The sequence below is a fragment of the Mesocricetus auratus genome, unplaced genomic scaffold (genome assembly GCF_017639785.1).
Source record: "Mesocricetus auratus isolate SY011 unplaced genomic scaffold, BCM_Maur_2.0 Super-Scaffold_100022, whole genome shotgun sequence".
Classification (NCBI taxonomy): Eukaryota; Metazoa; Chordata; class Mammalia; order Rodentia; family Cricetidae; genus Mesocricetus; species Mesocricetus auratus.
Genome location: NW_024429203.1, coordinates 16,304,768 through 16,332,361, shown reverse-complemented (window position 1 = coordinate 16,332,361; position 27,594 = coordinate 16,304,768). Strand labels below are relative to the sequence as shown.

General features: G+C 39.9%; 1 protein-coding gene across 11 annotated transcripts in view; it reads left to right on the top strand.

Moving 5' to 3' along the window:
- Ccdc15 (coiled-coil domain containing 15) overlaps positions 1-26,640 on the top strand; it is a 71,377-nt gene extending 44,737 nt beyond the window's left edge. For all 11 annotated transcript variants that reach the window (XM_040730051.1, XM_040730060.1, XM_040730052.1 and 8 more), the window contains 4 exons: positions 19,769-19,945; positions 20,290-20,438; positions 22,326-22,479; positions 25,022-26,640. In XM_040730051.1, coding sequence (XP_040585985.1) covers positions 19,769-19,945; positions 20,290-20,438; positions 22,326-22,453 — 454 coding nt within the window. In that variant the 3' untranslated portion in view covers positions 22,454-22,479; positions 25,022-26,640. The remainder of the gene's footprint in view (positions 1-19,768; positions 19,946-20,289; positions 20,439-22,325; positions 22,480-25,021) is intronic.
- Positions 26,641-27,594: the final 954 nt, after the last annotated feature.

Sequence of the window (27,594 nt, the reverse complement as noted above, 5' to 3'; positions counted from 1 at the left end):
GCACTAGAAAGGTTAAGTGATGTGCCTAACGTAAGATTAGATTTAACCAGTGGCAAAACTGGGGCTTTGTCCCAGATTTGGTGGCTCCATTGCGTAATTTTTAGAAATCTTTAACATGGCCTGCCAGATGTGACAAGGCCAAGATGGTACAGAGGAGAAGGCAGTTTTAAGAGAGGGATTTAAGAATCATCCCCGGATCTGTGGCTCATGCTAGCAGGTGAATGAAGTACTGTGAACACATTGCCCAGGAAGGAGGTATGAGTAGAGGCTAAATTTAGACTGGGGCATTATGGACTTGAGGTACATGAAAAAATACCTAGTAGAGATTCCAGTAGGAAATGTTAAATTCTTCTTCCTATTATTATCATGGTCATTAGAGATGGCATCTTATATATTTGAGATCGGTCTGGAAGTCCCTGTGACCAAGGATGACCCTCAACTTCTGGGCTTGCTGCTTTTACCTCCTGAGTGCTAGGATTCCAGGTGTGAGCTGCCACGCTGAGCCCAGGATTTAGACCATGCAGGCACCCTACTAACTGAGCTATATCTCCAGTCCCTGTTAATTTAAGTGCTAAGGAATAATACTTTGAAAATCAGAGAATGGGAGTCATGGAAAGTGTTCTTTAGGAAAGCAGCATGTACAGAGATCCAGACCATGCCAGGTTAGGCTTTAGGATTTAGTCCTGTGGGGCAAAGAAGCAGACTTCCATCTCCTTGAGAAGTTACTCTTCCAGCAGAGCACCTCTTTCACTTAGCCTGTTTCTCCTTCTTAGAAGAATTCCTTTTTATTTGAGCATACTATTAGTATTGACAAATTTCTGTAATTGTACAAGAAGAAGGTCCAGGGAGTTAAAAGATTACCCCAACTTTTTAGTTCTTCTCTCTCTTATTTAGTTTTACTTTGTAAAGAATTAGTGGTGTGTATGGCCTTACTATATGGAAGAGGACTGAGTTACAAGAAGAGGTTTTGTAGAACATGATAGTACACACTTTTAATCCCAGCACTAGGAGGACAGAAGCAGGTGGAATTCTGTGAGTTCAAGGCTAGCCTGGTGTATATATGGAGTTTCAAGCCAGCCAAAGCTACCTAGTGAGACCCTATCTCAAACAAAATAAAACAGCAATAGCAAAACCACAAGGTTTTTGAGTTGTCTCCCAAATTAGACTATTATTTTCATATTATTTTACATGTAGTTTCATAATCATTTCAGTTTGTTTTTAGAGTATTTTTCAGAAGTATAAATATTAGTATCTACTTGTTTAGTTATGCAAATGCCCAGTATATTGAATTTATAGACTAACTTGCTCTCTTGGATTCTCACCTCTTTTATTGAAAAATTTTTTTCTTTTTTTTAAAAAGATTTTATTATTTTATGTACAAGTGCTCTATCTTCATATGCCTTTATGCCAGAAAAGGGTATCAGATTCCACTATAGATGGTTGTGAACCACCATGTGGTTGCTGGGAATTGAACTCAGGACCTCTGGAAGAACAGCCAGTATTCGTAACCTCTGAGCCATCTCTGTAGTCTCCTTTTATTGAAAGTTTGACACTGGTTTCAGAATACCTTTCATTATTACCAGATAAATGTGGTAATAGTAGTCACACCATTGTTCTGAAATCCTTTAGTTTCTATTGTGTATCAGTAAAGGTATGTTTGCATAAGAATCTTTGAAGACATTAGAAAACAAAAACTTGTTTATAGAGTAGTTGTTTATTTATCAACCTTTGTAGCAGTATCATTTTGGATAGTATGCTCCTTTGTGAAAGTGCTCTATGGTGATTAGTCTTATCCTGAGAATTCTGACCAAGGCTATGGATTCTTTCCCTGAGAAAATGCCTGTGAGATACCCAGTGGAGATGTCAAATTGACAGGTAGACGTGGATCTCAGGGACATAACCTATGATAGTGCTGTGGTGTGGCTATGTGAGTTATAGGTGGCTATGGTCGTAACTGAAGCATAAGCCATAGATTAAGTCCTTGGGGTGAGAGAATATCATGAGAAAAGGAAAAGACCTCTAGAGCTTTAAAGAGATAGGCTTGCAGAACAGACAGGGAAGGATGGGTCCAGAGAGCTGTATGGGGAAACCCAGCAGAAACAATGCATTCAAAGGCTGAGAAAGAAAAGTTTCTAGGAAGGAAGGAGTAGTTAGCAAGTCAGTAAGTTCAGGAAAGTGCTCCCTGGGGTTCCTCAGTGTTTTGTTTTCAGTGTTTCCAAAGAGCCTTTTTAGACATTTCCCCAAAACACCCTAAAATTTTATCACACAGGTAGAATGTGTTTTTGTTCATGGACTGTGGCTTTTTGGAGGGTCACAAACTAATCTTTTGTCCCTTTGGGACAGCATCACCTATGCAGAGAATGCATGCGCAGAATGGATTAAGTATCCTTAAAGAGCTGGGGGTTTTTTTGTTTTGTTTTTGTTTTTTTACTGGAGTGCTCCGTCTGTAAGCAGTTTCAGAGTGGGTGAAGAAGTGTAGAGCTGGAGACAGAAGTTGATAACTGACTGAGAAGGGCGTTTAAATGAAGGCAGGGAGTTAATGCCATCAACTCTGCCCTATCAGCAGTACCTGAGATGTCAGCCCAAATAAAGAGAATTTCATAGGAAATGGTTTGTGCCCAAATTTACACATGGTTAGAATTTGATGCTGATCTTTTCCGTTGTCATTCACTTGGCTCTGTTTATATTTCATCATTGAAAAGCTCATTCTGCTTCTTCATCAGGCTTGCTTTTATGACATGGTCAGGAATTACCGTAACAAATATGAATGTTCTCAATGCATGTTTCTTAATGGACTCCCTTGTGAAAATTTTTTGATCAGTGGTCTCTGGAAACCCACTTATAGGCACACCAAAATAATATTTTACCAGTCCCCTAAGTGTTCTCAGTCCAGTGAGGCTGATCAAGATGAGCCATTGCAGAGCAGAGTTGGAGAGGGATGCTTGGTGGCCACCCTGACATTGCAGTTGTAACCACCCTCCAAAGCCCAGGTCACCATAGGATAGTTCACAGTAGGATAATTAAGTAGTGAGCAGGGCTGGAGAGATGGTTCTGTAGTTAAGAGTACTAACTGCTCTTCTAAAGGATCCAGGCTTGATTCCCAGCACCAACATGGTGCCTAACAGTCATCTGTAACTATTTCTAGGGGATCTAATGCCATCTCCTGACCTTGCTGGGTACCACATGCATGTAGTGCACAGTCAGTGCAGACTGAAGACCCCATACACATGAAATAAAATGATTATTTTCTAAGTGAAAAGAAAGAAAACACAAGCAAGCAAGGTGGCACACACCTTTAGTCCCAGCACTCAGGAGTTCAAGGCCAGCAGGTTCCAAAACAGCTAGGGCTACACAGAGAACACTGTCTCAAAAAAACAAAAACAAAACAAAAAAAGTTCTTTATGTTTATAGATCCTAGTCAAGTGCCTGTGGTCTTAGACTTACCTTTTATGTTTTGCACTTTGAGTCTTTCACTACGTGGAGAGAAGCACAGATTAAAGTCAGTGCCATCTCTGTATGTGCCTGTGCTGGGCTTTTCCACATCACCTATCTCACATTCCCAAGTCCATGGCCTCACATGCCTTTAAATCTTGATCTTCCCTGGTATAAAGAGATTCCCTGTGCCCAGATTGCAATAATGAGATTTCTCACCTCGCCCTATTACACCTTTATGTTGTGCTGCAGTTTCAGTCATACCATAAAAACTGTTTTTATGCGCTTTGAGAAATATTCAACTTATTTTATAGGGCTAGCTTAGAAAACACTAGCAAATATGAAAAGGCAGTATGAGAAAATCCTTGTTTAACATGGCCTTGTGTCTCTCTCTCCTTGGAGTAGCTAGTAGTTAGCTATCAGAATAGGGATGAATTAGCTTCACACTGCCTATTTTTCTGGTGCCTGATCTTTTAGTTTTGTAGTAAGATGTTTTGACCTTAAATGTAATCTAACACATTAGAGGCTTTAATTCCCCCTGGAGTTGGCAGTCTGCCACAAATCAATGGAGGCCTAGAGTTTTTAGCAGTCTTGCTTTATTCAAGAAGTATGAGTCTAGGGATTGAGGGATGGTTCAGCAGTTAAGAGTTCGGGCTGCTCTTGCAGAGGACCTAGGTTGGGTTCCCAGCACCCATATGATGCCTCACAACCACTCTAGTTCGGGGGCTCTGACACCCATGCACATTTGAACATGTAAACAAAACATTCAGACACGTAAAATAGACTAAGTAAGTCTTTGAAAAAGTATTTGTCAATATTGGGTTACAGACACATGCCACAGCACCTGGCTGTTTCAGGGTTTGCTGGGAATCCAAACTCAGACTCTCATGCTAGTATGGCAAACCCTGTACTGACTGAGCCATTCCCCAGCACCAAAACACATGAAACTACCACCAATGTCATGATAGTAAGCATACCTGTTATGCTGGCTAGGCTTATATCAACTTGACACAAGCTAGAGTCATTTGAAAGGAGGGAACCACAATTCAAAAAATGCCTTCATAAGATCCAGCTGTAGGGCATTTTCTTAATTAGTGAATGATGGGGGAGGGCCCCATGTAGATGATGCCATCCCTGGGCTTGGTAGTCTTAGGTTCCATAAGAAAGCAGGTTGAGCAAGCCAGTAAGCAGTAACCTTTGTGGCCTCTGTATCAGCTCCTGCCTCTAGATTCCAGTCCTACCTGAGTTCCTGTCCTGACTTCCTTCAGTGATAGACTATGTTGTGGAAGTATAAGCCTAATAAATTCTTTTGTCTCCAACTTGCTTTTGGTCAAGGTCATAGTAATAGTAACCCTAACTAGAGCATCTGTTTTCCTCAGGACTTTTGTCATGTCGCTTAGTAGCCTTCTGTACCCTCTACCTCTAACCCACACAACACTGTTCTGCTTTCTGAGTGGACTGGTTTGCATATTTTAGAGCTATATTCAAGCATACTTTGGAGATACTATGGGTTTGGTTCACAGCCACTTCAATAAAGTAAATATCACAAAAGGCAGTCACTTGAATTGTATTCCCAGTGCATATAAAAACTATCTTTATACTGTAGCATAGCCTATTAAATGTGTAATACCATTGTACCTAAAAATATATATGCACTTTCATTAAAAATGCTTTATTAGATGACTTGGTGGCACACACCCTTCATCCCAACACTGGGGAGGCAGAGGCAGGAAGATCTCTGTGATTGGAGGCCAGCCTGGTCTACAGAGTGAGTTCTAAGCCACTAGGATGACGTAGTGAGGCCCTGCCTCCAATAAATTCCTTATTAGTAAGAAATGCTGACAGTCCTCTGAGCCTTTCTCAGATTGTAATCTTTTTGTTAGTAGAATGTCTTGTGCTTATGTTAATGGCTGAATACTTACCAGAGTGAATGGTTGCTGAATGTTGGAGTGGGTATGGCAGTTTTTCTCCTTTAAATTATTTTTATTTTGAGACAGGGTCTCTCATTCATTTTTGTAGTCCAGACTGGATTAGAACTTTGTGTGTAGCCCAGACAGGCCTTGATCTTGCACAGATACCCAAGTTAACATACTTGGTTATCGGTTTTTTACAATCAGATAACAGTGCCATTAACTGACTCTTCTTTTCATGCAAGATATGTTTTTGGCACATGGTACTACTTGATAGCATTTGCCCATGGTAACCCTTTCCAGAGCACCTACAGTTACTTTGCCCAGATCCATTAGATGTGTATATCCACAGGAAGTATGGAAATCACGTTGATCTCTTCATATGTTCCCATAAGAGCTCTTGGAGATCCAAGTTCATTATCAACAAGAGTAATTTTTTGTTTTTCTGGAAGAACTCTCTGGTCTTTTTTTTTTTTTTCTCCCTAAGAAGTATTTCTCAACAGTAGGCTTAAACTACTCAGTGAATAGGCTGGGGATGTAGCTCATTTGGTAGACTGCTTGGCTAGCAGACACACTTCCCTGGGGCTGATCTGCAGCACCATAGAAGCTGTGTGATGGCACACATCTGTGAGCCCAGGACTCAGGAAGAGACAAGCGGGCCAGAAGTCATCCTGGATGTCCCAGTTAGGCTTAGTCAGTCATCTTGACATAGCCTGGAATTCTTTGAGAGGAGAAGCCTCCGTGGAAGATGTGCCTGGATCAGGTTGGTCTGGGGATGTATTTATGAAGAATTGTCTTGGTTATTAATTAATGTAAGCAGGCCCAGCCCATCGTGAGTGGCACTGTTCCTCAGGCATGTAGTCCTGAGCTGGATAAAAAGCTAGCTAAGCATGAGCCAGGAAGTGAGCCAGAGAGCAAGCCAGCAAGCCACATTCCTCCATGGTTCTGTCTTTAGTTCCCTAATTGACTTCCTGCCCTTGACTTCCCTGGACTGTGACCTGGAAGTATAAGATGAAATAAATTATTTCTTTCCTTAAGAAGGGATCAGAATGTTTTATCACAGCAACAGAAAGGAAACTTGAACATTTGATTGCATGGGGAATTCCAAGCCAGCCTGGAACACATGGGATCTATAACAACATTTTTTTTCTAATAAACATTTTAAATGGATGCTTTGTCATTTAGGCTTTGTTCCATTTAGGGCACAAACACAGTAGACCTAGTATAATCCATAAGTCTCCAGGATTTTCAGATTGGGAGATGGAGATGAGCATTGGCTTTAACTTAAAGGACCTTTGCCCCTAACCAGGTACCATCTCTTTCTTTGAAGAGTTGTAGAGAGGCATTGACTTGCTCTTAAATAAAGTTCCAATGAAATTTGTATGCAAGCATCAGTGTGGCCATGTATTATCTTTTCTCTTGGCTAAGTACCTGCAGAATAGATGTGTATTGCAGTCTTAAAAGAAGTCGTCAAACTGCTTTTTCAAACTAATTGTATCAATATTCTCTAGTGATATAAACGGATGACACCAATTGGCAAGCTAAGCAATAGTGTAGAGATCACCTCGAATGCCTATTCCTGATAGTGAACTTGATGTCTATAACTATCCTGGAGCCTTCATCCAGTGACTGATGGAAGCAGAGGCAAACACCCGCAGTTAAATACTGAACAGAACCCAAGGAACCCAGCGACAGAGAGAGAGGAGCGAAGAGCAAATTGGCAAAGAATGGGCTGGCAAAACCAGCAGAGACAGCTGATCCGAACAAGGGAGAGTTCTTGGACCCCAGACCAACAGCTGGGAGGCCAGCATGGGACGGATCCAGACCCCTGGAATGTGAGAATCAATGAGGAGGCCTGGGCTACCTATGGGGTCCTGAGCAGTGGATCAGTGTTTATCTCTCGAATACTAACAGACATCGTGTGTCCTTAACACAAAGAGGGTTGCTCTCTCTGCCTGGACTCTTAGGGAAGTGCCTGGACCCTACCCTGAAATGATAGACTCTAGATATCCTCTATGTGGAAGGAATTGGCAATAGGGTGGGAGGATGGGGGGGGATGGTGGGGGGGAGTGCGGGAGGAGGGGAAGGAGAGGGAACTGGGATTGACATGTAAAACAAGCTATTTAAAATTTTTTAAAAATGTTTAAAAAAATATTACTACAAGCAAACAAAGGCCACAAATAAGAAACAGATCCAATTCAGAAGAGATGTCTTTTAAATTTAGCCTTGCACAAAGTCTCAGGACATGAACAAAATAGAGACAAATTATTTGCAAGAATGTAATATGAATTGCCTCTAGCTCTGTTCACCTGAGATATGAGCACAGTTTTTACTGCCCACACCTCTATCAGCATTCTGAGCAAAGAGAATCAAGCGCCATATTAAGAGGGCAACTTAATATTACCAAGTGAGTTGTACCCCAGGAACAAAATTGGTTTAACATTCATAAGAAGAAATGGAATTAGAAAGGGAGTAACGATACATGGCCACAATGTGAAATCCAACACCCACTTAAAGTTCTTTTAAAAACTGTTTTCAACAATTTGGAAAGGGAACATCTGTTGAAAAACTTATTAGTGGTACATTTTTCACGTACTTCATATGACAGACTAAATGCTTTCTTTCCAAGTCAGCGGATGCCCGTTCTTGTAACACTTATTCAGGTCATACTGAAAGTTCTAGTCAGTGCAGTCTGTCGAGAACAAGAAATAAAACAGCTTTTAAAAAAAGAAGTAAAGCTGTCTTTATTTGAAAATGACATGATCACTTTGTAAAACTCCACTGGAATTTGAAGGTGAATTTAGTAATAGTGAATTCCTGTATGCTGTCAACAACCATAAATGGAAATTTCAATACAATATCAAAATAGGCCAAAAAATGAGTCAGAATAGGGGTTGGAGATTTAGTTGGGTGGTAGAGTGCTTACCCGGTAAGCACAAGGTCTTGGGTTCAGTCCTCAGCTCCAGAAAAGAAAATAGACAAAAACAGTATTATATGTATGATAAGAGATACTAACTTGCACTTTTGTTTTTTTCTGATTTGGGGGTTTTATTTGTTTTGGCTTAAGGGTAATGCTAGTGTTAGGAAATAGTTGGGAAGCAGTTTTTCTTCTTCAGTCTTGTTTGATGAGTGACAGCTGGCTTTATTTCTTCCTTGAGCATTTGGTAGAATTTGCTTGTAAACCCATGTAGTTCTGTACTTCTTATTTTGAAAAATCTCTTAGCTAGAGTTTTATTGTTGCTAATATAGGACTGTAAGTAATGTGTATCTTTCCATTGCGACTTCATCCAAGTTGTTAAATTTATTGGCATAAAATTACCCTGAGCCTTTTATATTACAGTAGAATCTGTAATGCTATCATTTTACTTTTATATTAATAATTTGTATCACTTTCAACAATTATCAAAGAGCTAGCTTTTCATTCCAATATTTTTTCTTATTTTTGTTTTTGCCAATTTGTTTCTGACTTATTATTTCATTTCTTGTACTTATCTTGAGCTTGATTTTTCCCGTTTTAAATTTCTTAAAGTAGAAACTAAGGTCTTTGTTCTGAGGCCCTTTTAATTTCGTTTTTCTAATATAGGCATTTAATGCTAGAGGTTCCCTACTACATACCCTCTTTTTAAAATTGATTTTATTTGTATGATATTTTGTGAATGCATGTCTGTGTACCATGTGTGTTCCTGGTGTCTGCATGGAGTTATAGACAGGTGTGAGCTGCCATGGGTGCTAGAAATGCAAGTGGGTCCCTGGAGGAGCAGCCAGTGCTCCTATCCCCTGAGCCCCCTCCCCAGCTCCTGGAGGAGCAGCCAGTGCTCCTATCCCCTGAGCCGCCTCTCCAGCCCTGCTGAGTGAGTACTCTTTAGCTGCATCTAGTAAAGCATTTCACTCAGTAAGACATTTCTTCTAATTTCCACGTTTCATCACGTTCTACAGAAGTGCATCATAGAGTTCCCAAATGTATTGGATTTTCTAAGAATTTGTTGGTTCTTTTTTGTTTTTTTTAATCATTTTTTATTTTAATTTTAAATAGCTTGTTTTACATGTCAATCCCAGTTCCCTCTCCCTCCCCTCCTCCCCCACTCCCCTTCCTCCCCACCCTCCCACCCTATTGCCAAATCCTTCCACATAGGGGATATCAGAGTCTGTCAGTTTACTCTGGGTAGGGTCCAGGCACTCCCCTAAGAGTCCAGGCTGAGAGAGCATCCCTCTTTGTGCTATAGGCACACGAAGACTGTTTGTATATCAGGGATAGACACTGATCCACAGCTCAGGGCCCCATAGGTTGCCCAGGCCTTCTCGCTGACACTCACATTTGGGGGTCCAGATCAGTCCCATGCTGGCCTCCCCACTGTCAGTCTGGGTTCCAAGAGCTCTCCCCTGTTCAGATCAGCTGTCTCTGCTGGTTTTGCCAGCCCATTCTTTGCCAATTTGCTCATCACTCCTCTCTCTCTGTCACTGGGTTCCTTGGGTTCAGTTCAGTGATTAATTGTGTGTTTGCCTCTGCTTCCATCAGTCACAGGATGAAGGCTCCCGGATGGTTATAGACATCAAGTTCATTATCAGGAATGGGCATTCGAGGTGGTCTCTCCACTATTGCTTAGCTTGCCAATTAGTGTTATCCCTTTAGATCACTCGAGGTCGCTCTGGTGCCTGATCTGTATTCGATCCTATGATTCCCTCTTCCCCCTATTCTACCCCCACCCCCTCAACTTCCTGTTCCCCCATGACCAACTCTCTTCCTCTTCACCCCCTCTCTTCTTCCCAGGTCCCACTCCCCCCCCACCCCTTGCCGTATTCCCCATCCATTCAGGGGATCTTGTCTCCATCCTCTTCTCTTGGATACTATGCATATATGCATATCTTTTAGGTTCTTTCCTGTTTCCCAGACTCTCTATCAGTGGAAATGCAAACTGGCACTATCCATGTCTAAAATCCATATATGAGTGAGTACATACCATGTTTGTCTTTTTGCGACTGGGTCACCTCACTCAGGATGGTTTCTTCCAGTGCTATCCATTTCCCTGCAAATTTCAAGATTCCATTGTTTTTTCTGCTGAGTAATACTCCATTGTGTAAATGTACCACATTTTCTCTATCCACTCTTCAGTTGAGGGGCATCTAGGTTGCTTCCAGGTTCTGGCTATTACAAATAATGCTGCTATGAACATAGTGGAGCAGATGCCCTTGTTGTATGAACTTGCCTCATTTGGATATATGCCTAAGAGTGGAATTGCTGGGTCTAGTGGTATATTAATTCCCATTTTCCTGAGGAATCTCCATACTGATTTCCAAAGAGGCTGTATGAGTCGGCACTCCCACCAGCAGTGGAGGAGTGTTCCTCTCTCTCCACATCCTCTCCAGCATAAATTGTCTTCAGTGTTTTTGATTTTAGCCATTCTGACAGGAGTAAGATGGTATCTCAGAGTTGTTTTGATTTGCATTTCCCTGATGGCTAAGGATGTTGAGCACGTTCTTAAGTGTCTCTTGGCCATTTTAGCCTCCTCTATTGAGAATTCTCTATTTAGTTCTGTACCCCACCTTTTAATTGGATCCTTTGGTGTTTTGGAGACTTGTTTCTTGAGTTCTTTGTAAATTTTGGAGATTAGCCCTCTGTCAGATGTAGGGTTAGTGAATATCTTTTCCCATTCTGTGGCCTGCCTTTTTGTCTTTTTGACTGTGTCCTTTGCCTTACAGAAGCTTTTTAGTTTCAGAAGGTCCCATTTGTTAATTGTCGATCTCAGTGCCTGTGCCACTGGTGTTATGTTTAGGAAGTGGTCTCCTGTACCAACTCGTTGAAGAGTATCTCCCACTTTCTCTTCTAAAAGTTTCAGTGTGGCTGGATTTATGTTGAGATCTTTGATCCATTTGGACTTAAGTTTTGTACAAGGCGATAAACATGGATCTATCTGCAGTCTTCTGCATACCAGTACCCAGTTATGCCAGCACCATTTGTTGAAGATGCTTTCTTTTTTCCATTGTACAGTTTTAGCTTCTTTGTCAAAAATCAAGTGTTCATAGGTGTGTGGGTTAAAATTAGGGCTTTCGATTCGGTTCCATTGGTCTACCTGCCTATTTTTGTGCCAATACCAAGCTGTTTTCAGGACTATAGCTCTATAATAGAGCTTGAAGTCAGGTATGGTGATGCCTCCTGAAGTTCCTTTATTGTATAGGGATGTTTTAGCTATCCTGGGCCTTTTGTTTTTCCATATAAAGTTGATTAATGTTCTTTCCAGGTCCTTGAAAAATTGTGATGGAATTTTGATAGGGATTGCATTGAATCTGTAGACTGCTTTTGGCAAGATTGCCATTTTTATTATGTTGATCCTACCAATCCAAGAGCATGGGAGATCTTTCCATTTTCTGGTATCTTCTTTGATTTCTTTCTTTAAAGACACAAAGTTCTTGATATACAGGTCTTTAATTTCCTTGGTTAACATTATCCCCAGATATTTGATGCTGTTTTTGGCTATTGTAAAGGGTGATGTTTCTCTGATTTCTTTCTCAGTCACTTCATCATCTGTATATAATAGGGCCACTGATTTTTTTGAGTTTACCTTGTATCCTGCCACATTGCTGAAGGTGTTTATCAGCTCTAGGAGTAACCTTGCGGAGTTTTTGGGTCACTTATGTAAACTATCATATCATCTGCAAATAGTGAAAGTTTGACTTCTTCTTTTCCTATTTGTATCCCCTTTATCTCCTTTTGTTGTCTTATTGCTGTAGCTAGAACTTCAAGTACAATATTGAAGAGATATGGAGAGAGTGGACAGCCTTGTCTTGTTCCTGATTTTAGAGGAATTGCTTTGAGTTTCTCTCCATTTAGTTTGATGTTAGCTGTTGGTTTACTGTATATTGCTTTTATTATATTCAGGTACATTCCTGTTATCCCTGATCTCTCTAGGACCTTTATCATGAAGGGGTGCTGGATTTTGTCAAAGGCTTTTTCAGCATCTAGTGAGATGATCATGTGGTTTTTCTTTCGCAGATTGTTAATATGGTGGATTACATTGATAGATTTTCTAATGTTGAACCATCCCTGCATTCCTGGGATGAAGCCTACTTGATCATGGTGGATGATTTTTCTGATGTGTTCTTGAATCCGGTTTGCGAGTATTTTATTGAGTATTTTTGCATCAATGTTCATGAGGGAAATTGGTCTATAGTTCTCTTTCTTAGTTGTGTCTTTGTGTGGCTTGGGTATCAAGGTAATTGTAGCCTCGTAGAAAGAGTTTGGCAGTGAGCCTCCTGCTTCTATTGTGTGGAATACTTTGAGGAGTATTGGAATTAGCTCTTCTTTGAATTTCTGGTAGAATTCTGCACTGAAGCCATCTGGGCCTGGGCTTTTTTTATTTGGGAGACTTTTGATGACTGCTTCTATTTCATTAGGGGTTATAGGTCTGTTTAGATTGTTTATCTGTTCTTGATTTAGTTTTGGCAAGTGATATCTATCCAGGAAATTGTCCATTTCCTTTAAATTTTCAAATTTTGTGGAGTACAGATTTTCAAAGTATGCCCTGATGATTCTCTGGATTTCCTCAGAGTCTGTTGTTATGTCCCCTTTTTCATCCCTGATTTTGTTAATTAGCATGCTCTCCCTCTGTCTTTTGGTTAGTTTGGACAGAGGTTTATCTATTTTGTTGATTTTCTCAAAGAACCAACTCTTTGTTTCATTGATTCTTCTCAGTGTTTTTCTGGTTTCTACTTGATTGATTTCAGCCCTCAATTTGATTATTTCCTGGCGTCTGCTCCTCCTGGGGGAGTTTGCTTCTTTTTGTTCTAGAACATTCAGCTGTGCTATTAATTCTCTAGTATGACTGTTCTCCAGTTTTTTCATGTGGGCACTTAGTGCTATAAACTTTCCTCTCAGCACTGCTTTCAAAGTGTCCCATAAGTTTGTGTATGTTGTGTCTTCATTCTCATTGAAATCGAGGAAGTCTTTAATTTCTTTTTTATTTGTTCCTTTACCCAGGGATGGTGCAATTGTGCATTGTTCAATCTCCATGAGTTTGTAGGGTTTCTGCGATTTGTGTTATTGTTGAATTCTAATGTTAATGCATGGTGGTCTGATAAGATGCAGGGGGTTATTCCAATTTTTTTGTATCTGTGGAGATTTGCTATGTTTCCTATTATGTGGTCAATTTTAGAGAAGGTTCCATGTGGTGCCGAGAAGAAGGTATATCCCTTTGTATTTGGGTGGAATGTTCTATAGATGTCTGTTAAACCCAGTTGGGTCATAACTTCTATTAGTTCTTTTGTTTCTTTGTTAAGTTTCTGTCTGGAGGTCCTGTCTAGCGGTGAGAGCGGAGTGTTGAAGTCTCCTACTATTAGTGTGTGAGATTTTATGTGCATTTTGAGCTTTAGTAATGTTTCTTTCACGAATGTAGGTGCCTTTGTATTTGGGGCGTAGATGTTTAAAATTGAGACTTTGTCTTGATGTATTTTTCCTTTGATGAATATGAAGTGTCCTTCTTCATCTCTTTTGATTGATTTTAATTTGAAGTCTAATTTGTTAGATATTAGGATTGCTACACCTGCTTGTTTCTTGGGACCGTTTGATTGGAAGATCTTTTCCCAACCCTTTACTCTGAGATAACGTCTGTCTTTGATGTTGAGATGTGTTTCTTGTATGCAGCAGAAGGAAGGGTTCTGTCTTCGTATCCATTCTGCTAGTCTGTGTCTTTTTATAGGCAAGTTGAGGCCGTTGACATTGAGGGATATTAATGACCATTGATTGGTGATCCTTGTTTGTGCTTGATTTATTGTTAGTGAAGTTATTTTGTGTAGTTTCTCCTCCCTTTTTATTTTGGTGTTTTGTAAAGTATGATTATATATTGCCTGTGTCTTTGTGAATGTAGTTATCTTCCTTGGCTCTAGGTTTTCCTTCTAGCATTTTCTGTAGAGCTGGATTCATGGATACGTATTGTTTAAATCTGGCTTTGTCATGGAATATTTTGTTTTCTCCATCTATGGTAATTGAGAGCTTTGCTGGATATATAGTCTAGGCTGGCATCCTTGTTCCCTTAGCGTTTGTAGGACATCTGTCCAGGATCTTCTGGCTTTCATCGTTTCCATTGAGAAGTCAGGTGTAATTCGGATAGGTCTGCCTTTGTATGTTACTTGGCCTTTTTCTTTAGCTGCTCTTAATATTTTCTCTTTACTCTGTAGGTTTGATATTTTGATTATTATATGGCGAGGTGACTTCTTTTTCTGGTCGAGCCTATTTGGTGTTCTGTAAGATTCTTGTACTTTCATAGGCATATCTTTCTTTAGGTTAGGGAAGTTTTCTTCTATGATTTTGTTGAATATGTTTTCTGTACCTTTAAGTTGAATTTCTTCACCTTCTTCTATACCTATTATTCTCAGGTTTGGCTTCTTCACGGTGTCCCATATTTCCTGGATATTTTGTGTTAAGGATTTGTTGGTTTTGAGATTTTCTTTGGTTGACGACTCTATATCCTCTAATGAGTCTTCAACACCTGAGATTCTCTCTTCTATCTCTTGTATTCTATTGGTGATACTTGCATCTGTAGTTCCTGATCGTTTACCCAGCTTTTCTATTTCCAGCATCCCTTCATTCTGTGTTTTCTTTATCATTTCTATTTCAGCTTTCAATCCTTCAACTGTTTGAGTTGTTTCCTTCATTTTTTTGGTTGTTCTTTCTTGGTGCTCTTTAGATTCTTTGAGAGATTTGTTTATTTCTTGAATTTTTCCCCCATTTCATGGATTTTTTTTGTTTGTTTTTTCTTCTATTTCTTTCAGGGATTTCCTCGTTTCTTCTTTGAAGGTCTCCATCATCTTCATGAAATAATTTTTAAGGTCTGTCTCTTCTTCTTCGTCTATGTAGTGCTTTTCGGGTCTTGCTGGTGTTGGATCCCTGGATTCTGGTGGGGTCATGTTGGTGTTTCTATTGCTGAGTGATCTCTTATTCTGTCTTCTTCCCATCTCTTCTTTCAGTGGGTGCTGGTGGGGTCTTTCCGTCTCCACTGGTCTCCTTCCTTCCTGCAGCTGAAGCTGGGGATGCTGACACGGAGTTTGGGTCCTGGTAGGGCTGATGTCTTTCCTGAAGCTGGTCTCACTGGGGTTGGGGTCTTGGAATTGTTGACTTCTTTGCTGTGTGGGCAGGTCTCCTGAAGCTGTACTCGCTGGGGTTGGGGTCTTGGAAGGGCTGATGTCTTTCCTGAAGCTGGACTCGCTGGGGTTGGGGTCTTGGAGGGGCTGCTGTCTTTCCTGTGTGGGCGGGTCTTCTGGATGCCAGGAGCGCCCCCGAAGATCAAGGGGGGATGGGGGATGGGCGGGCGGTCCCCGCCGGAGACCCAATCTCACCTGAAGCTGGACTCGCTGGGGTTGGGGTCTTGGAGGGGTTGATGTCTTTCCTGTGTGGGCGGGTCTTCTGGATGCCAGGAGCGCCCCTGAAGATCAAGGGGGATGGGGGCAAATTTGTTGTTTTTAATTTATCTGTTATGGTCAGAGAAAATATGCTGTACATTACTTGAATCCTTTCGAATTTATTGACATTGGTTTTATACCCTAAGGCAGTGACCCTCAACCTTCCTAATGCTGAGATCTTTTAATACTGTTCCTCATGTGGTGGTGACCCCAACCATAAAATTATTTTCATTGCTACTTCATAACTGTAATTTTGTTACTGCTGTGAATTGTTATGTAAATACCTATGTTTTCCAATGGTCTTACGTGACCCCTATGAAAGAGTCATTCGATCTCCAAAGGGGTCGTGAGAACCACTAGTCTAGGGTATTGTCTATCTTGGCAAAACTTTCAAGTTCAAAAGCTTTGTAAGTAGGAAAATATGTTATTATTAAAATCTTATTCTTTAAATATAATTAGGTTAAGTTGGTTCATAGAGTCTACTGTATCATTCTATTATTCTGTCTACTTACTGCATCAGTAATTGAGGAAGGAACATTGAAATTTTTATGTGTATTTCAATTTTTTAATATTTCCTTAGAGTTCTGTCAGTTATTACCTTATATATGTGTGCATATTCATATATATTTGTATATATAAGATACAAATAAAGATATAATTTTAAAAATATTTTATATGTATAAGGTTCTGCTGCATTAATGTTGTGTACCACATACATTTTGGTGCCTGAGGAGGCCAGAACACTGGAACTGGAGTTACAGATGTTTGTGAACCGTATGGGTGCTGAAATTAAAATCAGGTCCCCTAGAGAGGAGCCAGTGTTCTTAACTGCTGAGCCATCTCTCCAGACCCCAAATGCACTTTTTGTGTATAGTACTGTGAATTTATCCCCAAGATCTCATGCATACTAAGCAAACCCTCCACCATTGAACTATAGTCTAAGTCCTACATACTTTTTAATGTCTCCTTTTGGGTTTAAAAATATTTGGGATATGGGCCAAATGTGGTATATAATACCAGCAGCTTTAATAGCACTCAGGAGGCAGAGGCAGGTGGAACTATATAAATTCAAGGCCAGTTTGACCTATATTGTGAGTTCCAGGCCAGCCAGACCTACGTAATGAAACACTGTCTCATAAAAAAGCAGGGGCGGGGAGGGGGTGGTTCTGGATCTGTCTCCATTTTTTTTCTTTGCTCTGAAGTATACACTGACTGATATCATATACACATGTATATGATCTATACCTGATATATACATACATACCACTTAAATATGCTTCCTTTTAACTACTCAGGTATAATGTACCTTTTTAAAAAATATTTTTTCATTTTTATTTATTCATTTAATATATTCAGATGTTTTGTCTCCATGTATGTATGTGAACCATATGCACACTATGCCCAGGGAAGCCAGAAGAGAATGTCAGATTCTCTTGGACTGGAGTAACAAACGGTTGTTAGCCACCATGCGGGTGCTAGGAGTGGACCATGGGTCGCCTGGAAGAAAAGCAAGTGTTCTTACCCCATCTTCCCAGCCCATGCTTTTACTTTCTCAAGACTTCAAATCATTTTCCATAGTGGCATGCCATTTTGAATTCCTTTAACAATCACACAAGGATTTTAATTTCTCATATTTTTTTCTTCTTTGTTTTCAGGCGAAGTTTTTCTATTTTCTCAAGGTGGACTTGAACTTGTGATCCTTATTTCTTGGCTTCTCAAGTAGCCAGGGTTATAGACATGCATTACCATGAAATTACAGCTTTCATCCCTGGAAGTTTTATTTCAGTCTTTTTCATGTTATTTCTTGTTGTTCAACACAGGGTCTCACTATGTAGTGTTGACTGATCTGGAACTCACTATGTAGATCAGGCTGGCCTCACACTTGGGATGATCTGCCTGCTTCAGCCTCTTGAATGCTGAGGTAAATATATGCCACCATGCCCAGGAGATCTGTAGTTTTGCACGTATAGGATATGACTGTAATAACTATGTGAATGCCCTCTGTAATTTTAACACAACAGTCCAGTTGTTGATCCTGATTAATTACTCTGTTTATTTTGAGTTGCTTCCCTACCTCTTTACATACTTGGTGTCTTAGTCACTGCTTTATTGCTGTGAAGAGACACCATGACCATACAACTCTTATAAAAGAAAGCATTTCACTGGGGCTTTTACAGCCTCAGAGGAAGGTTAGTTCATCATCACCATGGTGGGGAGCATGGCAGCGTGCAGGTAGGCACTGGAGCAGTAGCTGAGAGTTCTACATCTTGGTCCATAGGCTGGGGGGAGGGCGGGACTGGCTGGCTGACTGATAGTCTATCTGACTCTGGACTTAGCATGGACTTGAAAACACATTTATTTTGTTTTTTAAAGACAGGGTTTCTCTGCATGTCCCTGGCTGTCCTGGAACTCACTCTGTAGTTCAGGCTGGCCTCAAATGAAAAGATCTGCCTGCTTGTTTCCCAGGTACTGGGATTGAAGGTGTGCACCGCCATGCCAGGCTTAGGGTTTTTGAAAACTCAAAACCTACTCCCTAGTGACCAACCATTCAACTCTGACCCTGTGGGGCCATTCTCCTTCAAACCATCACACTTGGCAATCTTTGGTTGGGTATCTGTAATGGTTGGGTTTGTTGTTGTTGTTGTTTCTTCTGTGTAGCACAGACCTAGGCATATCTCCGGAAAGGGAATCTTAATTAAGAAAATGCCTCTGTAATATTGGCCTGTAGGCAAGTCTTTGGCATATTTTCTTGATTAATGGTGGATGTGGGAGGGCCCAGCTCACTGTGGGTCGACCGTGTTACCTTTGGACAGGTGGGCCTGAATTGCTGAAGAAGGCAGTCTGAGCAAGCCAGGAGATGAAAGGCAATAAGTAGCCTTCCTCCATGGCTTCTGCTTCTATCCCTGCCTCTAGGTCCCTGCCTTGAGTTACTGCCCTTACTGCCCTCATTGATGGGTTGTGACTTTTCGAGTTATAAGGGGAAAATGGCCCTTTCCACCCCAAGTTGCTTTTGGTTATGGTGTTTATCACAATAGAAACCCTAAGACAATATTTAACATGTGATTTATCTTTTACCTTTTGATTGGTAAATGTATTGCTATTATAAATGTGTTTCCTTGAATCTACCAAGTTCCATTTGAATTCTCCTTTGTGCCATTACTAGAAACTTTGGAAGTTGGCAGTAATAGGGATTGCTTTTTTGTTTGTCGTTTTTTAGGGACTACTGTGTTTTGCTGGTTGATGTCAGTGTCTTGAAAATTGTTATTTCTTGTATTTTATCATATTTGCTTTTTAAGTTTCTTTGGTGTGAGGACAAATCTGATCCCTGTTAACATTGCCTACCAGTAGTTTTAACCTGAACCTGTTCTTGTGCTGGGATTCTTACAGAAAATGCCTTCCTAGTCATTTCTTATTTTCCTTTGAGAGGTGATTTATATAGATTTGAAGATGAATTCAGGAACTGGAGAGATGGCTCAGAGGCTAAGAGCACTGACTGCTCTTCTAAAGGACCTAGGTTCAATTCCTAGCACCCATATGGCAGTTCACAGATGTCTGTAACTCCAGTTTCAGGGGATCTGACAGCCTCACACAGACATACATGCAAGCAAAACACCAATCCACATTTTTAAAAAAAGAAGAAAAAGTAGATAAACCCAAGTCAGCTAGCACAAACACTTTTTAAAATGCTCTTGGTTTTGGGGGCTAGCCATGCCTTTAATCCCAGCACTAGGGAGGCAGAGGCAGGTGGATGGATCTCTTTGAGTTCCAGGACAGCCAGAGCTTGAGAAACAAACAAAATAAGCCCATGGATTGCTAAACTTATTTTGTGATTCCAAGGATCTTTAGCTATTTTATAATTCAAATAGAGAGTTCATCTCACCTTTAAAGATAGGTTTGTTGAAGTCTAAATTATTAGCTGTGATGCAGTCTTAGAATTTAGAATTCGTTGAGGGAATTTCTTGAGTTATTTGGAACAGGAAGCTAATTTTAAGTAACATTTTTAGAAAACTCTTAAGTGTGTTTTGTTTCATTTTCAGAATTAAGAAAAGGAAAGAGCAGCAGCGCTATGCTGAAGAGCAGAGGCTCCTAAGGATGCACTGTCATGAAGAGCCTTATTCAGAAGAGAAGATAAACGATGTTTTAGCCCAGTTACAGCTTGAAGAAATAAAAGGAGCAAAAGATAAACAGCACCAGAGAGAAAAAGAATATGTAAGGTGATTGATTTTAAACATTCTGCATGAAGTTCTGGCTCTAGAAGAAGCAGAAAGTAGGCTTTCTCATATTCCTTAGGAGACTTTGTTTAGCTGGGCAGTGGTGGTGCATGCCTTTAATCCCAGCACTCGCTCTGGAGGCAAAAGCAGGAGGATCATTTAGGGTGCATACTCTCTCACTGTTTTGACTGGCTAGTTCCTCTTGGACTGATACTGCATTTTCCTGGTGCTATTTCCCACTGCATAGGTAGACTCTAGGTACAGAGCAGTGAAAGCTGGGTATAAAATCAGGATTCATGCTTATTCTCCTAGTAGTTGATTTACCTGACCGCACTGTACTTTTGTAGATATGTAGAAGCTTTACGAGCCCAGGTCCAGGAGAAAATGAAGCTTTATAATATCACTTTACCTCCATTATGCTGTTGTGGTCCTAATTTTTGGGATGCTCATCCTGATACCTGTGCCAACAATTGCATTTTCTATAAAAACTACAGAGGTAAGTTTCTTAAGGAATAGTTGAGTTCTAATAGCAGTTTAAAAAACTGCGTGTATGTCTGTGTTGATGATTATTGTGGTTATTTAGAATTTGAGAACCTACTATATATATAGTATATGAATGTTATATATACACCTTTATAAAACAACTATGTGAGGCAATAAGAATTGTTATAGTTCCATTTCTGATTAGTCCTGTTTATGGTGGAGAAGTATTTCCAGCTCATTACATTACATTGTATATAAAAGGACTTGGGTTCCAGATCTTCTCTTTTTTTTTTTTTTTTTTTTTTTTTTTTGGTTTGGTTTTTTGATACAGGGTTTCTCTGGGGCTTTGGAGGCTGTCCTGGAACTCGCTCTGTAGACCAGGCTGACCTCGAACTCACAGAGATCTGCCTGTCTCTGCCTCCTGAGTGTTGGGATTAAAGGCATGTGATACCAATGCCCGGCCCTCAGATCTTCTCTTACTTGAACACTGCTAAGAGTTTGTCCTTTCTTTGGGAGCCCACTCCACATAGTGGGACACTCTCTCAGCCTAGACACACGGGGTAGGGCCTAGGCCATGTTCCAAATGATTTGACAGCCTTTGATGGTCCCCCATGGAAGGCCTCATCCTCCCTGGGGAGCAGAAATGGGATGGGATAAGGAGCTAGTAGGGGGCAGGGGAGGAGGGGAGGGAGAGAGAACTTGGATTAACATGTAAAATAAGGTTGTTTCTAATTTAAATTTTAAAAATCTAGAAGAAAAAAGTTTGTCCTTTATGGATAAATTAGGAGTCTGTTATTCACATACTTTAATGGTGTCTAATACAAACTTGTAAGCATAAATCCATATTAGATTGTCTATTCTGCTGGTGACTCCAAGAAAGGTGAGGAGCTCTATCAAGAGTCCCACGTAGCCGGGCATTGGTGCCACACACCTTTAATCCCCGCACTTGGGAGGTAGAGGCAGGCAGGTTCCTGTAGGTTTGAGGCTAACCTGGTCTACAAAGCTAGTTCCAGGACTGTTACACAGGCAAACCCTGTTAAAAAAAAAAAAGAATCCTAATCAAAAAGAATATAATCTTTTTTTTTTCTTTTTTTTTTTTGAGACAAGGTTTCTCTGTATTGCTTTGGAGGCTGTCCTGGAACTTGCTCTGTAGACCAGGCTGGCCTCGAACTCACAGAGATCCTCCTGCCTCTGCCTCCCGAGTGCTGGGATTAAAGGCGTGCGCCACCAACACCCGGCTAAGAATATAATCTTACTTGTGGCTGCTAATGTGTGTTGTCCATCACTAAATATTGCCTTATAGAACATAGGAATTCTGTCCTCCTCACATAAACACTGAAAATGTTGCCAGTATTTACATTTTGATGTGTTTCATCTCTGTGGTATGAATTTACAGATCTTCCCATTCCCTTACTTTAAAACTTTTCCTCATGACAGAATGAAATGCATGGCATTTTCATATACTGGTCTCAGGCCACACTACAGCCTCACCAAACTTGCTTATACGTTTTGCATCTCATCCACTTGGTTTTCTACCTGTAGCACCTTTTTTCTGTCCTCCTGTCAGTGCCTAAAGCCCACTTTAAATGGCACAGCTTCTCCAATCCGCCCAGTGTTCCCTAGCTCTTCATTCGTATCCATCCCCTACTATGATGACATTTTGTATATGCCTGTGCTGTGGAAGTACTTCACTGCAACTTTAGTTTTGCTACCATTTTCTTGTTCTCTTTTCTTTCCTTATGGAGTTCTTGCTCTGTTATAAGGATCTAATAAATATTTATTCAGTGGCTAGACTTAGTACCTGTGGCATTGGGTAACGAGGCAGTACTGATAGGAAATGAAGCGGGAGAGTTGTACAGAACCTGACTTTATTCATTATTGTGCAAACCTTCATTTGCAGCATATAACCGGGCCTTACATTCAGTCATCAATTCTTCTGACATCTCCGAGGGGAACGCAACTCTTCGAAATGCCATTCGTAACTTTGCTTCTGTACATAGACGGACTTCAAAAAAAAGTCTTCAGTAGGAGTCTGAAAACAATGCCAATGACTGGTAATATTTCCACCTTCCTTTAAAATCAACCACAAAGAAATTATTGAGAATAGATGCTAAAGTGTATAAGATGTATTATCTGGAAGGAAAACAGTCACACATAAATAACTATCAAACTAGATATCTGCCTTGGCCCAACAGAGAAAGTTGAATGCCAAACTTGCCTCTTAGTGGAAGCTGTTATTTTTAAAGTGATTAGAAAAGTAAGGTTTCTCCATTTTGGCTGGCTTTTTAAAAAAATGTCCTTTTAGCTTTCTCATCTTATTGGAGAAACTCATGAGAAATCTTTGAGGTTACCTTACTATCCTCCGTCTGAAATTGTGCCTTTGAATCCTGACAGTATTGAAAGTATCTTGATGTGGCAGCAAGAAATAGGCTTTTGAGTGCTGACACCCATTTCTACTACCATTAGCTTTTCTAGTTTTGTATAATGAGAGAGGAGAAGAATTTGAATTTGGTGTACTTTAAAATTTTTATTTCCTCCTGTTTCTCATACTTTTTAAACTATTGCCCTTTTCTCCATCAGTGACATTGGAGATAGGATTTTTTAATTTTGTTTTTATTCTAATTTTTTTGAGATTTTATATTTTATTTTATATGAGTGTTTGCTTGAATTTCTGTCTGGGCACTATATGTGTGTGGTGTGTGTGTGTGTGTGTGTGTGTGTGTGTGTACGTGTACATTGCTCTTGGAGACCAGAAGAAAGCATCAGATCCCCAGAGATAGCAGTTACAGATGGGAATATGGATCCTGGGTCCTGTGGCAGAATAGCTAATGTTTCTAACTGCTAAGCTATCTTCCAAACCCTGATTTATTATTATATAATTTTTTTACTGCCCAAAACTCAAACCTTAACTTTTGAAGATCTTTTATATGAAATAATTATCATAATTTTTTCCTTTTTTTTTGAGATAGGGTTTGTTTGTGTAACAGTCCTAGCTGTCCTCTAACTCACTCTGTAGACCAGGCTGTCCTTGAACTTAAGAGATCCTCCTGCCTCTGCCCCACCCACAATTACTGATGATTAAATTTCAAAGGGTATATATGAGGTCAAAGAAGTAAAGTTCTGCTTCATATTTCTATTTTTTTTAAATCTGCTTAATGACATACCTGGAACAAATGAAATAGTTATTATGAATTTGTTAATTTCTTCCCATTATTTCTTAATGCAAAATTTTAAATGATTAAAAACAGCACTTAGTGGGCTGGAAAGGTGGCCCAGTGGTCAAGAACATTGGGTGTTCTTCTAGAGGACCCAGGTTCAATTCCCAGCACCCACATGGTAGTTCTCCAGGGTTTGTAACTCAAATTCCAGGGAATCCAGCACCTTCACACATTTATACTTGCAAGCAAAACATCAATGCACATGAATTAAAAATAAATAAAAATTTAAAAACCAGCATTTAGGCTATCTCACAAAACAAAACAAAGACCTACACTCTTAACCAGGCTGTTGAAAAAGAATCCAAGTTACATGAATGACAAGTTATTTACATTAATTATCTAGTTTAGTCAAAGTCCTTAAAGTAAATATATATTTTACTTGGTCTTTAAGAATTATATTTTAATCGTTCTATTTAGATACACCAACTTAAAATATATCATTCAGCAGCTTTTAGTACATTCACAACTATTATCAAAGAAGACTCCATGATCAAGCAGTTCTACTTGTATGTATATGAAGGACTTAAAAGTAAGATCTGTACCAGAGGCTTGCACACTGTTGGTAGTAACAGTACTCAGAACAGCCTGTGTGTCTGTGGATGAATGGAGGGATTAAAAGTATATGTATACTTGCAGCAGAAGGGTTTTCAAGCTTCAGAAGGATTCCTCTCACATGTTGCAGCACTATGCTAATGAAATAAAGCAGTCACCAAAAGACGGGTATTACAGTACTAATCTTGTGAGCTCCAGAAAGTAGTCAGATTTCCAGAAACAGTAAAATAGTACCTACTGGGAGCTGGTTAAGAGGACATGAGGATTGTCATTTAACAGAGTTTTACTTTTGCTGGATGAAAATGTCCTAGAAGTCTGTTTAACAAAGTGTGAATATACTTAACTGCTGAACTGTACACTTAAAATGTTTACAATGCTAAAGTTTAGTATATGTGACTTTTAAAAAATCTTTTTAAAATCATTTCATTTCTTAAAATTTTAATTATTACTTATTTGTCAGGGGTGGGTCAGAGGGGTGTCAGCTCACCTGGAGTTGCAGGCAGTTGTGAGCTGTCTGATGTGGGTGCTGGGAATTGAACTCAGGTCCTCTGAAAGAACAGTATGTTCTCTTAACCACTGAGCCATCTCTCCAGCCCCTAGTTGATGTGACTTTTTTAATATGTAATTTGTTTAGCTTCAAAAACATTGTAGCATTCTAAACATAGAAAAATTGTACCTAGGTACAGAAGGCTCTTGATGTTGTATTAATTCAGTGTTTCTTTGCTGACAATGAAGAATTCTGAACTTTGTCTAAAAACTAATGTATATCTACTGCACATAACTTAAAAACCCAAACACTTCTCATGTTAGCTTTTCTGTTTCACAGCCAAAGAATATCAGCAGGATGCCGTGTCACAGAAAACCACAAGACAGCCTCAAGCTATTGGAAGCCGTCAGTGTCCACAGTTGCCTCACAGTGCACACCCTCAACTACAGCCCTTCCAAAAGGCATCTTCCCCGTGCCACCCAAGGAGCATCAAGTTTGTGTTCGTTTACTTTATAAACTACAGATACGAACAGTTTTCAGCTCAGGGTTTTCAGCCAATAACCATGCTAATGTCACCTCACTCACTGCTTCAAATACCCTGTCATACCAATAGCAAATTGCAGAGATAGGAGAACACAAGAGCACCTTTTCTTTCTAAAATGTTTGGAAACATGTACAACTTTGATACAGTTTCAGGACATGTGTTCACTTTAAGTAAACCAAAGACTTTGAGAAGCTGTGGGGTGATGGTGGTCAGATTGTAAATTAAACCCAATGAGGAGAGTAGACAGCTCAAATAAGATGTGTGAATCATGGCTCCCCTCTCTCCGTGGTATTTGCAGGGAGACAGATAAACATTCAGCTAAGCATGGTGGTACCTGCCTATAATCCCAGTACCATGGAGAGGCTCATGCAGGGGGATCAGGAGTTTAAGGCTAGCTGGGCTACATGAAACTATCTCCAAAAACAATTAAGCCAAATAAAATAGTTGCTTTTCCTCCTTCTTCCTGCTGCTGCTCCTCATCTTCTTCCACCTTTCTGTAAACAAATTTAGTGAGACCTTTTTACCATGAGCCGTTCCCTTTGAGTTTTATTTAGGACATCCTTCTCATATTTCTCCGTCTGCATCACCACCTTGCTGATGCATGACTGCTTTTCTCTGTAACTTAAGCTGTTTAACATCTCACTCAACTGTTGCTGTTTTTTAACCACATCTACAATAGATTCCAGGATCTGTAGCTTCGATCTTAGGTCAGAATTCTGAATAAAACAAGAATGCAGACGTTGCCTGTGGATAGCAGTAATGCCCTTTTCCTTCAGGCTACCTGCAAGCTGGTCCACAGCCCTTCATTCCCAAATGTAGCATGTTTTGTCCAACTTTGCCATTTCATCAGTTTTAGATTTCTCTGCAGGCATTGTCTCCATTTCTCAGAGTGTTTAGGAAATCCTGCAATATTGAGAACATCTGGCTTTTCTTCTTGTGGTCTTTTCTGCCTGTCAACACAGAGAGGGCATAAGCAGTCATAACCCCTTTGGTCCTTTGGGGCTCACGTTTAGCCATCCTGACATACTGCTCTCTAGGGAACACAGCACAATGAAGGCTTCCTGGCCTCACGCTAGCTGCTCCATGTCAGCCAACTCTTACATGATGGTTACTGATTAAAAATGTTAACAATAAAACACCAGGGATCTATAATGGCAGTCACTCTTGAGTCTTCCCACTTCAAAAATCCCTTTCCAACCCTAGATAACCATTAATTTATTCTATGTGTATATTAACCTATTTGTCATTTCTCTTATAAATGGAATATACAATATGAGCTTTTTCACAACTGAACTTTTTCAGCCAGCCTGATGTCAAGACTCAATCTGTGTTGTTAGATTCATTAATGCTTTACTTCCTTTCATTGTTGAATAGTATTGATAGTAATAATAAAACCATGTTATCTATTCAGCAACTGGTAGACATTTCTGTTTTTACTGCTGCAAGCAATTGTTCTCAGGATTCTGTAGGAACACATTTTCATTTCTTTTGGCTTATATCTAGGAGTAAAATTCCTGAGTCACATGGTAGCTTTGTGCTTAACCTTTTGAGAAACTAAAACTGTTTTCCAAAGAAGTTGTATTGTTTTTCACCCCCAAGATGTGTAAAGGTTGAATGTCCTTCACCAGCACTTGCCTCTTCGACAGGTGGCTGTGATGTGCTATTACATTGTGGTTTTAATTTCCTCATAGCACTTGATAGTGATCTTTTTTTTTCATGTGCCTGTTGGCCATTTGGGTCTATCTTATGAAGATGTTTGTCAGATACTTTGCCAGCTTCATAATTGAGTTGTTTTTTTATTACGGAATTAGAAGAATTAGTTTCTAATGTATCCACATGTGCGTCCTTTACCAGCTCTAGCATTTGTATTTTCTCCCACTCTAAGGATTACCTTTTCCCTCTGTGTGCATGTGTACGTGTGTGTGTGTGGTGTGTGTGTGTGTGTGTGTGTGTGTGTGTGTGTGTGTGTGTGTGTGTGTGATTTGAGGCAGGGTCTCACTGTAGCTCTAGTTGTCCTGAAACTTATTTTGTAGACCAGGCTGGCCTTGAACTCACAGAGATCCTCCTTCCTCTACCTCCCAAGTGCTAGAATTAAAGGTGTGTGCCACCATGCCCTGCTTCTTTTCACTTTATTAATGGTTTCTGTAGCTTGTAGCATAAGGCTTGAATTTAATAAGATGCAGTATTTATATACTATTATGATTTGTGCTTTTGCTAAGGTCTGAAAAGCCATTACTTAATACGAGGTCACAAGTGTTTATCTTATATGTTCTAAGTCTTAAAAGTGTTGCTTTTATATTTAGAGTTGCTATCTGGTTTATCTATATGTCTGTCCTTACACACATACAGTATTCTGGCATACTATAAC